This window comes from Pyxicephalus adspersus, chromosome 7 (genome assembly GCF_032062135.1).
Source record: "Pyxicephalus adspersus chromosome 7, UCB_Pads_2.0, whole genome shotgun sequence".
NCBI lineage: Eukaryota > Metazoa > Chordata > Amphibia > Anura > Pyxicephalidae > Pyxicephalus > Pyxicephalus adspersus.
The window spans coordinates 50,536,912-50,546,314 of NC_092864.1; the positions used below are offsets into that span (position 1 = coordinate 50,536,912).

The 9,403-nt window shown below is 35.2% G+C and overlaps 1 protein-coding gene across 1 annotated transcript in view; it reads left to right on the plus strand.

Annotated features, from left to right (window-relative positions):
* PJVK (pejvakin) overlaps positions 1 to 7,901 on the plus strand; it is an 8,695-nt gene extending 794 nt beyond the window's left edge. Inside the window, exons 2-6 of the mRNA XM_072416820.1 lie at positions 984 to 1,179; positions 2,773 to 2,914; positions 3,628 to 3,745; positions 4,488 to 4,598; positions 6,332 to 7,901. Coding sequence (XP_072272921.1) covers positions 984 to 1,179; positions 2,773 to 2,914; positions 3,628 to 3,745; positions 4,488 to 4,598; positions 6,332 to 6,633 — 869 coding nt within the window. The 3' untranslated portion in view covers positions 6,634 to 7,901. The remainder of the gene's footprint in view (positions 1 to 983; positions 1,180 to 2,772; positions 2,915 to 3,627; positions 3,746 to 4,487; positions 4,599 to 6,331) is intronic.
* Positions 7,902 to 9,403: the final 1,502 nt, after the last annotated feature.

Genomic DNA, 9,403 nt, shown 5'->3' on the forward strand with positions numbered 1-9,403 from the left:
TAGCTATGATTCTGCAGACTTTGCCTGAACACATTTCACTTGAGGCCTATCTTCTGAAAATGTTAATAGTTCATAGGTTAGCACCTGCAGGTTTTTTGCTTTCACTAAACAAGTTATTTTTGATAGGAGCATTTTTTGGTAGTAATAATGAACCCTTCAGTAGCCACACACATTCTTCGATAGTTTGCTGAGACTACAGGCTAATCCCTCAGAGACTCTACATACATGCATGGTAATGGATTAATTATGCATCACCATAAACTTGCTGAGCTTGTGATGATGTTATTTTATTCTAGGACCTATTGTCAAACTATGGATGACATGAAGCAGAGCTCAGTCAGTGTTACAGAGAAGCAACTTTAGGCAGAGAAGCAAGATGATAGCTGAAAAACTCTATCACTCTATCATAGAGGGATTGAAATGTAAAAAATCTGATTTTCTCAAGTACAACCATTAAAAATAACCAGTTAAAAATATCTAGTCTGGCCAACATAATGGGCCTGATTTATTAAAGCTCTCCAAGACTGGAGAAGATACACTATTATGGGTGATCCAGTAAACCTGGAATGGATTTCATAAAACAATTTCCTATAATTTAACAAATGGTTTCAATCCTTAACCAAATCCATTCCAGGTCTGTTAGGTCAACCATGTTCACCCATAATAGTATATCTTCTCCAGTCTTGGAGAGCTTTTATAAATCAGGCCAAATTAGTGTTGATAAAGATGATCAACGTGATCATATAATATTCTCCATGTATTAAATATAGAATTGATAAAGTGGCTTCCAATGACTGCATTACAAAATTAATAAATAACTTTACATTTTTGCATAAATTCTAGTGTACTAAATGTATATTTTAGTGGCTTTATTTGTAATTCTTGCAATTCTTGATAGTCTTTAATGTAACCTAATAAAAACTTGCCAAGACATGCAGGATCAGGACCAGGTTAACAATGACTGTCTATTCTATATATTACAGGTGTAAGTTCTTATCAGCTGCTGAACTATGAAGATAAATCAGATGTATCTTTGGACAAAAGACATGGGAATCAGATCATGAATGATGTTGGAATAAATATCTATGGATCTGACTCTCTTGCTGTTAAAGCTTCTTTTGGTGTTGTGACCAAGCACGAAGTTGAAGTCCCAACGTTACTTAAAGAACTAATTTCCAGGTAATGAATCATGTGACCTCCTGAAAATATATACCCAGCATCTCACACACTATAGTCAGCTGGGAAAGCATTATATACACGAGCCTTTCTCAACCTTCTTACCCCTGACAAACTCCTAAAATACCTTTCTGGTCTCAGGAACCCCTGCTAAAACCAATTTATTTTGACCCCTTATAGCGGTGGTTATAGTACCACCTATATAGACAACTAAAAACATAATTAGTCATGCAGCTGCCTCTACCTAGAACTACGCACACATCATCAAATGAGAGGTCAGATTTTAAGGAATCATTAGACACCTCTGGAGGAGCCCTGGCTGAAAATGGCTAGTAACTACTAAAAAAATTAAAGAAAATAAAAAAGAACTGGTACCTAAAGTCACAGCTTGACATCTGACTGACATCTAAAAGAAATTGTTTCGTTTTTCCCCAGACCAGAGTACTCTGATGCTTTTTATAGGCTTGGCCCCAAACCACACACTGAAAACCCCTTTGAATGCTAACAGCCACACACTAAAATGATTAAAATAAAATAGTTATGTTGATGATACTGTGTACTCAAGTGACATCTGCTGGTCAAAGCAATGCATTACTTTACAAGGATCTATTGTTACAATACAAAGTTACAATGTTTTATATTCCTTTTATTATACGTTTATGTCCAACTCCAGTTAAAAAAATGTTTAGTTTTAGGTAAAGGTGGTTAATGCCTTCAGTTATGTTTCTATATACTTGTCTCTGTTCAAGTGGAATTAAAGAAAAATAGGGACACAGAAAGCAATAAAAAGGCTTTTAATCCTTTCTGGCTTTACTACAAAATTGTTTTTATTGCTTTTTGTGTCCCCGTTGAGGAAATTTCCTATTCACATCCTTCTAACACTCTCCACTTGGACAGAGAGAAACTGAAATTTCCCTTTGTGGATAAAAGTCAGTAATTAAACTTGAAAGGGCTTGTAAAGCTTCATGGCTCTACTACAAAATGTTTTATTGCTTTCTGTGTCCCCAAAGATTTCAATCTCTTCCTGTCTAGGAGTGTCAGACTTGTGTGATGGGAATGCTCTCCAATGCAAAAATGGACAATGAAAAAATGAATAAGAACATATCAGAGTAACAAGTATTTCTAAAAGCATCACAATCCTGCTAGAAAACATTTTACCTGGAATTTTATCTTTGAAATTTGGTTTTTTATGGTTTGGCCCTGCACATGCATTTAGTGAACAAATGTACTAAGCCACATCATACAAAGCAAGGACTTCTTAGGGGCTAACTCTGTGCTATCCGTTCATTTAAACCCCATCTACCAGCTATTCTGGAAGGCTGCTCTAATATAAGCAAGCAAAGTCCCTCCTCTACCAAGATGGCTGTCTCCTTACATAAGAAGATTGCAAAACAATGCATTGTAAGTCAGTAATGAAAAAAAGAGCAGCTGCAGAAAGACCACAGGAATACTAGTGACTAGTCCTTTGTCCTCAGCTTGGCTTTTTGGCAAAACTTTTACACCTCAGGGCCATTTTAAATGTATATGAAAAAAAAGTGATTACTGATTTGGTGAAATGATTTCATGTCTGTAATAGTTTTCTGTTTACATTTATAGAACTATCGACTTAGATCATTGTTTAGTCCGTCAAGCAAGGGAAAATGGAAAAGAGGTTTTATGCGTTGTCATGGAAAGCATCCGCACAACGCGTCAATGTTCTCTGACTGTCCATGCTGGCATGCGAGGAGAAGCTATGAGAGTAAGTAAATGTGTCCTCTGTTAAATAAATTATAAAACAAAAAAATTGAGGACTTTGTGGCATATAGACATGGTTTTACTTTGTATTTTGTAAAATTATGTCTATAAGCCAAAAAGCACTCATTTTACTTTTATAAATTATTTGACATACATTTTTGGCTGGCATTCTTTGCCTATTACCAACAATTTATTTTAAATACTTGTGAGTCTTCTGAAAAAAAAAAAAAAACAGTGTGGCAATGATAGGATACCAACTGAATACATTTTTACTAAAAAAGCAGACATTTCAATTAGTTTGGATGTAATGTTGGGGGCAATTTTTGGAGAATACTATAGGGGCACTGGAGAATTTCTGGTCTCTTTATATTTTTTTAAGTTCAGATTAAAGTATTGCGTACTCTACTTTGTTAAATTACAGATTTTTCAACTGAGTATAAATAAATAGCGGCACAGAAATATAATCATGCTTCCACATCCATTGATTCCATGGCTCAACCTAATCACATGCAAGGCAAGATTTTTAGTATATAACAGAATGGTTGAAGCAGAGATTCACCTCATTTACTGAGCTAAGTGAATTGCCCTTTGATGAGTGATAAATTACCGTACTTTACTAAATGAACAGCCTACCCTCATTTGATAAATCAGTCTAAATGGTGACTAAAAGTGTCTGTTTTTAGCTAAAATGTGTCTAACTTTATTTTGTCATTTCAGTTTCACTTAATTGATGACAAAAACCATAAAGGACGTGACAAAGCTATTGTATTTCCAGCACACACTACCATAGCATTCAGTATTTTAGATCTTTATATTCATCTGGATGGCCACTTTGGTAAGTTTTTTTTTTTATCAATGATTTATAAACAGTATCACTTAACGGTTATTTGTGCTGTGTGATTTTAAAGAGAAGTTAGCTTGTTTGAAGCCATAAGTGCTCCTGTGTGGGTAGAAGTCCCAAGGCATGAATCCATTGTATATTTTAATTTGTAAAATACCCAGAAGGGCCAACACACAGCAATAAAAATATTCTGACAGATGTTCTCTATTCTGCCAAAATCTGAAATAACATTTAAAATAGAAAACAATAATCAGGACCTTTGATTGTAAGTGTAAGTTTAGTCAAAATATAAAAACATACAAGTGCAGTTCAGTCTACAGGAGATCTCCAGCCCAAGACAGTTACAAGTCCCAGCCTGGCTAATCAAAAGACTCCAAATTTAGAAGTAGACCAGTCTAAGACTGAAAAAGAGAGGGGAGAGATAGTTGTGCTAGGTTAGTGTCATAGTGTCCAATTTTGCTGTCCATACTTACAAATATAACAAAATCCTGCACATGTGCACTGACTAAAGTTCTGCTTGGAGAAGTTTGAGCATACCCAAGGTATGGACTAAAATGAATATTGGAACAGTGAATGATAAGGCTATTGTATTCAATCTAAAGTAAAATATTGCAGTCCAGCAAACTGAAGCATAATACAAACATACAAGAACAATATTCTCTACCCCCACATATTCTTTATGGTTATAGGAAACAATATGATTGTCATATGAATATAATTTCTTCCTGCTTTCCAGAACTATGTGTATCATCTGCATCAAGAGGTGGATTTGAGAAAGTACGAACAAGATCATTTTCATTAAATGCTTTGAGGAATCATTTATATCGAACAGGCATCTTATTTACTGGTAAGTTATATAAGTCTATAAGTTCCACAAAAATGTATACTAGGTGTACCCTTAAATGTTCACTAATAACATTTTAAAAAGAGAGAACCAAAGTTTAACTCTGACAGCTGCATGACATTGTGGAACGTATCCAAACTTGGTTGCTAATATCAACGTAGATATGAGTTTCATTGATCTCTAGTCGAGGCATCATCAATACGTCAATAGTAGCATCTTTTCTAAACAATAGCATTTAATGTGAACTTATTGTGTTGTCTGCTCTTAAGCATAAGTAATGTATGTAATGATAATTATTTACAATAATTGTGATTGAGTAATTAATTCAAATACTCAATCGGTTATCATAATCTATTTTAGATACATTATATATTCCGTACATACTTGTCATTTTGTTTAATTATTTTACAAAATAGGACTGCATTATAGGGAATCTGACATTCAATAAAACATTTTCTTATGGAGAATCTTCCAGGATCATGTGTTTCATGGTAATAATTGATTCCCCACCATGGAATGTTACTGTGAATGTCAGATAAACTGCTTTATAAATAGACCCCATAAAGCTGCTAGTCCTTTAATTCTATAATGTGGATCTAAGGGAAAATACTAGAACAAGGAAATAGGGCGCAATTTTATTCAGTTACTTCTCCTTTTACCTTGGATACCCAATATGTGTATAATGTTTATTTTCTAACATATATTTTATTTTGCTTAAATTACATTTTCTAGACCTCTATATTTATTTAAAAACGCCTAACATATTGGGTGTGCTCGATGTTTAAATGCTATCCTATATCCTCTTCTAGAACCCCACTATTCTGAAAAGTAATGAACCCAAACAAAAGCTCTGTACTGCGCCCTAGACCTTTAGGCTATGTTCAGACTGGCAGTGAGGTTGCAGTGAAGTTACTGCTTGTCTATGCCAGTGAACCACTACCTCAGGAAGAACGCTTCTACCCCAAGGCTTCTATAAGTAGCTTCTACCCATGGCAATGCCATAGACAATAAACGGAGTGGTAGTGAGCAGTACAGTACTACTCACTGCCACCAGCTGTCAAATGTGCATGAAAGTGACTAAGCAGCAGGCAAGGTGCCAGCCACTGGGTGCTGCTCAGGATTGCTTGATCTCAAGGTAGGCCTGAAATTGCCTCTAATATTTATAACTTTATATCAACCCTGCCATTATAGAAATATGGGGGCTTTCCCTTCTGTGCATGCTAGTTACCCACCAATTATGCTGACCCTTGAGCTACAATAATTTGATGTACAAATCCAAAACATTGTGAAAAAGCAACTCTGACTTCCTGATCTGTTCTAAATGTTAGATGGGGACCACTGACCTTAAAGTATATGCAATAAAATGTTTACTTTAACTTTAACATAACTCTATTCCTAACCCTAATTTTACCTAGTAAAGCAATACCCATTCTGACTAGCATGCTTCCTTGGATTAATGGCTGTTTTGGAGCTGAAAGTTTCATGGTAAACAAAGGTAGGGAAAAGTATTGGGTGTGCTTTGGAAAAAGCACAGTTTAAGAACATTTTTCAGAAGAATTAACAGGTAGGGAAGAACTATAAAAATGGGACTAAAATAATAATTCACCTTACTGTTAAATGTAGCAGTTCTTGTTTACAATAAATGAGTAAGTTGTATATTGATATGACATTGCAAACTCATTTTAGATTTAATAGTAAATGTTTAGCAGTTTAATATTTTATTAATCGTTCAACAGGAAAAAGGACAATGGACATCATGGTTAACTCAGACTCATACTACGATGACATATTTTCTGACTACTATGACAAAGCTGCCAGCATGACCGACATCTCTACCACTTACATGAGAGAAGGTGCTCATACTCGTGTCAATCTGCTGAATAATAATATCCCTAAAGGTCCCTGTGCACTGTGTGGAATGGGCAACTCCAAAAGGGAGACAGTGTATGGCTGCTTTGAGTGTTCTTTTAATGGGCAAAAGTATGTCAGGCTCCATGCAGTTCCTTGCTTTGATCTCTGGCATAAAAGGCTTAAGTGAAAGCTGTAAGTAACAAAATGGTGCCTCTTGGTTATAACTCAGGTGAAACTGTGCCACAGTCCTCATCTCATATATTCAAAATGGACTCTGACCTAAAGAACCGGATTAAATATAACAGTTGGTTTTTAATGGCAAGTAATTCACCATGCCAATAACCAGTGTCAAATGTATTCACATGTCAAATCATACAAAAAATACACATAAAGGAGAACTCCTCTGACAACACATTGAGATATGTCTTTGCTAAACACTAACAATAATGAATTAAGTATACCATATGTACGGTTTTTATGCACTGTATATAGAAGCAAAATGTCATCACCGTGAGGCTTCTCTCTCTTGTACAAACCAAAATGTTACATATTTAAAGCTGAACTTTAGGCACATAGGGAAGACAAAAAATAATGCAGTGCTGTATCCGTTAAGTTATTTTTTTTTAATGCAAGCAGACTAAATACCTGAATTTGACTTGATAACAGCTCTTCCAATTCCCTGTAAACCAGAACCCAAAGACAACAGCACAAGAAGCTTATCAGGGAGATGTAGAGCTAGGAGCATGTTGAGAAAAAGAGAGCAATGAGAACTTATCAATCTGTTCCCTTTTCACTGTTTAGTCACAGGGTGAGGGTAGGGAGGCAACCTGTAGGTCCCCTCCCTGCTAGACATGGCTGTGTTGTGCGACAGAACTATGTAATCTTAAGGACAAGACAGACAGCAGCTTCTTTCTATGAATTTCATTCATGTATTTAGCTGTTTGTAGTTCAGTTTCAATGTAGAAAGTTTTTTGCAGTTTTTCCCAAATCAGGGATTAGATTCTCCTGATCTTCAATGCTAAGGTTTTTTTTTTGCACTGCTGTGTAAATGTGCAAGACAGATGTAGGCATCACTGTCCAAAGTCTGTATATGCACATGTATGTTCTGTGTTCTCACCGAAGTTCCTAGGACAAGGTAATAGTATACACACATAAGAGTTAAAGTTTTTACCTTGTTCACATGCTATGTGAAAGTAAGATGCTACTGTAGCAAAGCAATGACCTGGTTTCATAACTCTTCAGCCATGATTCCTCTTAATAAAACTGAATGCCATTAATTAACAATTTTTGTGCTCATGTTTTGAGTCGTAATGGATTTGGGATTACATGGGACCTCCTTTTTGTTTGTATAACCTTTAGGAACAATCAGATTCCTTCAGTTGGTCTCTAGATTTCATGTGTGTATTTTGTGCTCTATTGATTTTGTATTTTCAATAAACTGGCTTTGAATAATAACAGCTCAGTGATTCTGTTGCTCCTTTTTTAGGACAGTCGTACTTTACAACCATTTATTATTTTGGAACAATGAATCAGAACAGTGAAAATGAGTGCTAATGTATGTATGGATTATGAACTGGGACCTGACCTTTTGCCATATTGGCTACAACCTCCATTCCAGCACCATCCATTTTCTAAACTTTAATAGATGCGACTAAGTGGGACACGGAGCTCAAAATTAGAAAAAAGTCTCATTTTTTGCTTATATAATAGAAAATTATTAACTCAGACATTATTTCTTTAACATATATTTCCTTTAAACACTTAGGTAATTGACTAAATCTGTATATGTGCTTCAGAGTTGACAATTTTGGTGCCTTGGAATATGGAATATCTGTTGATTCTGTTAGAAATACTTTCAATCTTCAACTTTCTGCAGAGGGCTTACCAGACAAATCTGGTATCTGTTTTGTTGTGATGGTTCACTGCATACCACTGTTCTAAATTAAAGCCTTTTATTGTTGTTAAGTGGTATTTAAGGGGATTAGGTTATTACCTATAGAAGAAGTGAAATCAGTTTAGAAACTTTAGACTAGTGAAGTATTGGTAACTTTAGGAAACCTAATCAACATTGTTGCTGTATATGACCCAGATCCCTGCCGTGAAAACATTTGATTAGTTTTGCTAACAATTAACACCTTGTATCTGCAAGATAAAGAAATAAAATACAGGGAAATGATCATCAGTTGCATATATGTGCTCTATTTGCATCTCTCTTTTTGTTTTTCCATTTAGAAAATGTCTTTTGCCCATTCAGAATATGGTATGTGACAGAGCTGTGTAAATATTTGGAGTTCGAAGTGAAAAAACATTCATCCCATAATTTGGTTCCATGAAATGAAACAATTACATCTCACCAGTGGAAGGGAATAAAATATTAGTATGGAAGTATACATCCAGACATAAGGATCATATTGCTGTGTACTAATGTGTCTAGAATGGCATTAAAAAAATGCAGACTGTATGCAAAGATACAGCTGAAAAAGAAGTACAAGAGAGCATGTATTCCAGAATAATTCTATTTGTGAGCTTTTTATCTGCAATGGTGCCACTGGGAACATGCAGCTATGTCACAACACAATGATGTAGCTCTCATATCTGTTTGCCCTGTGCAGGTGTCCTTTGAATGGAGACACTGACACTTTACAATTCATAAGTGATTTTATCTTTAGCAGATAAATAATATTCTCAGTTAGCTGTCAAAACCTTTTCTGTATGCTTAGAATTCAGTTTTAAATGTATTTCCAAATACAGGTATTATAACCCTCCGATAGCCATCTTTATGTTATGTTACCACAATTCTCTGCACGACACAGACCAGACAGAAGCATGTATTGCAATGTCATTGTGATCATTAAACATTTCAGGCATTGTGAGCTGAAATGACGGCATTAGTATTAGGAGAATGTTCATTTCCAAAGATTTAATTCTGAATGCAGGACAATTGAGATCATCTTCAT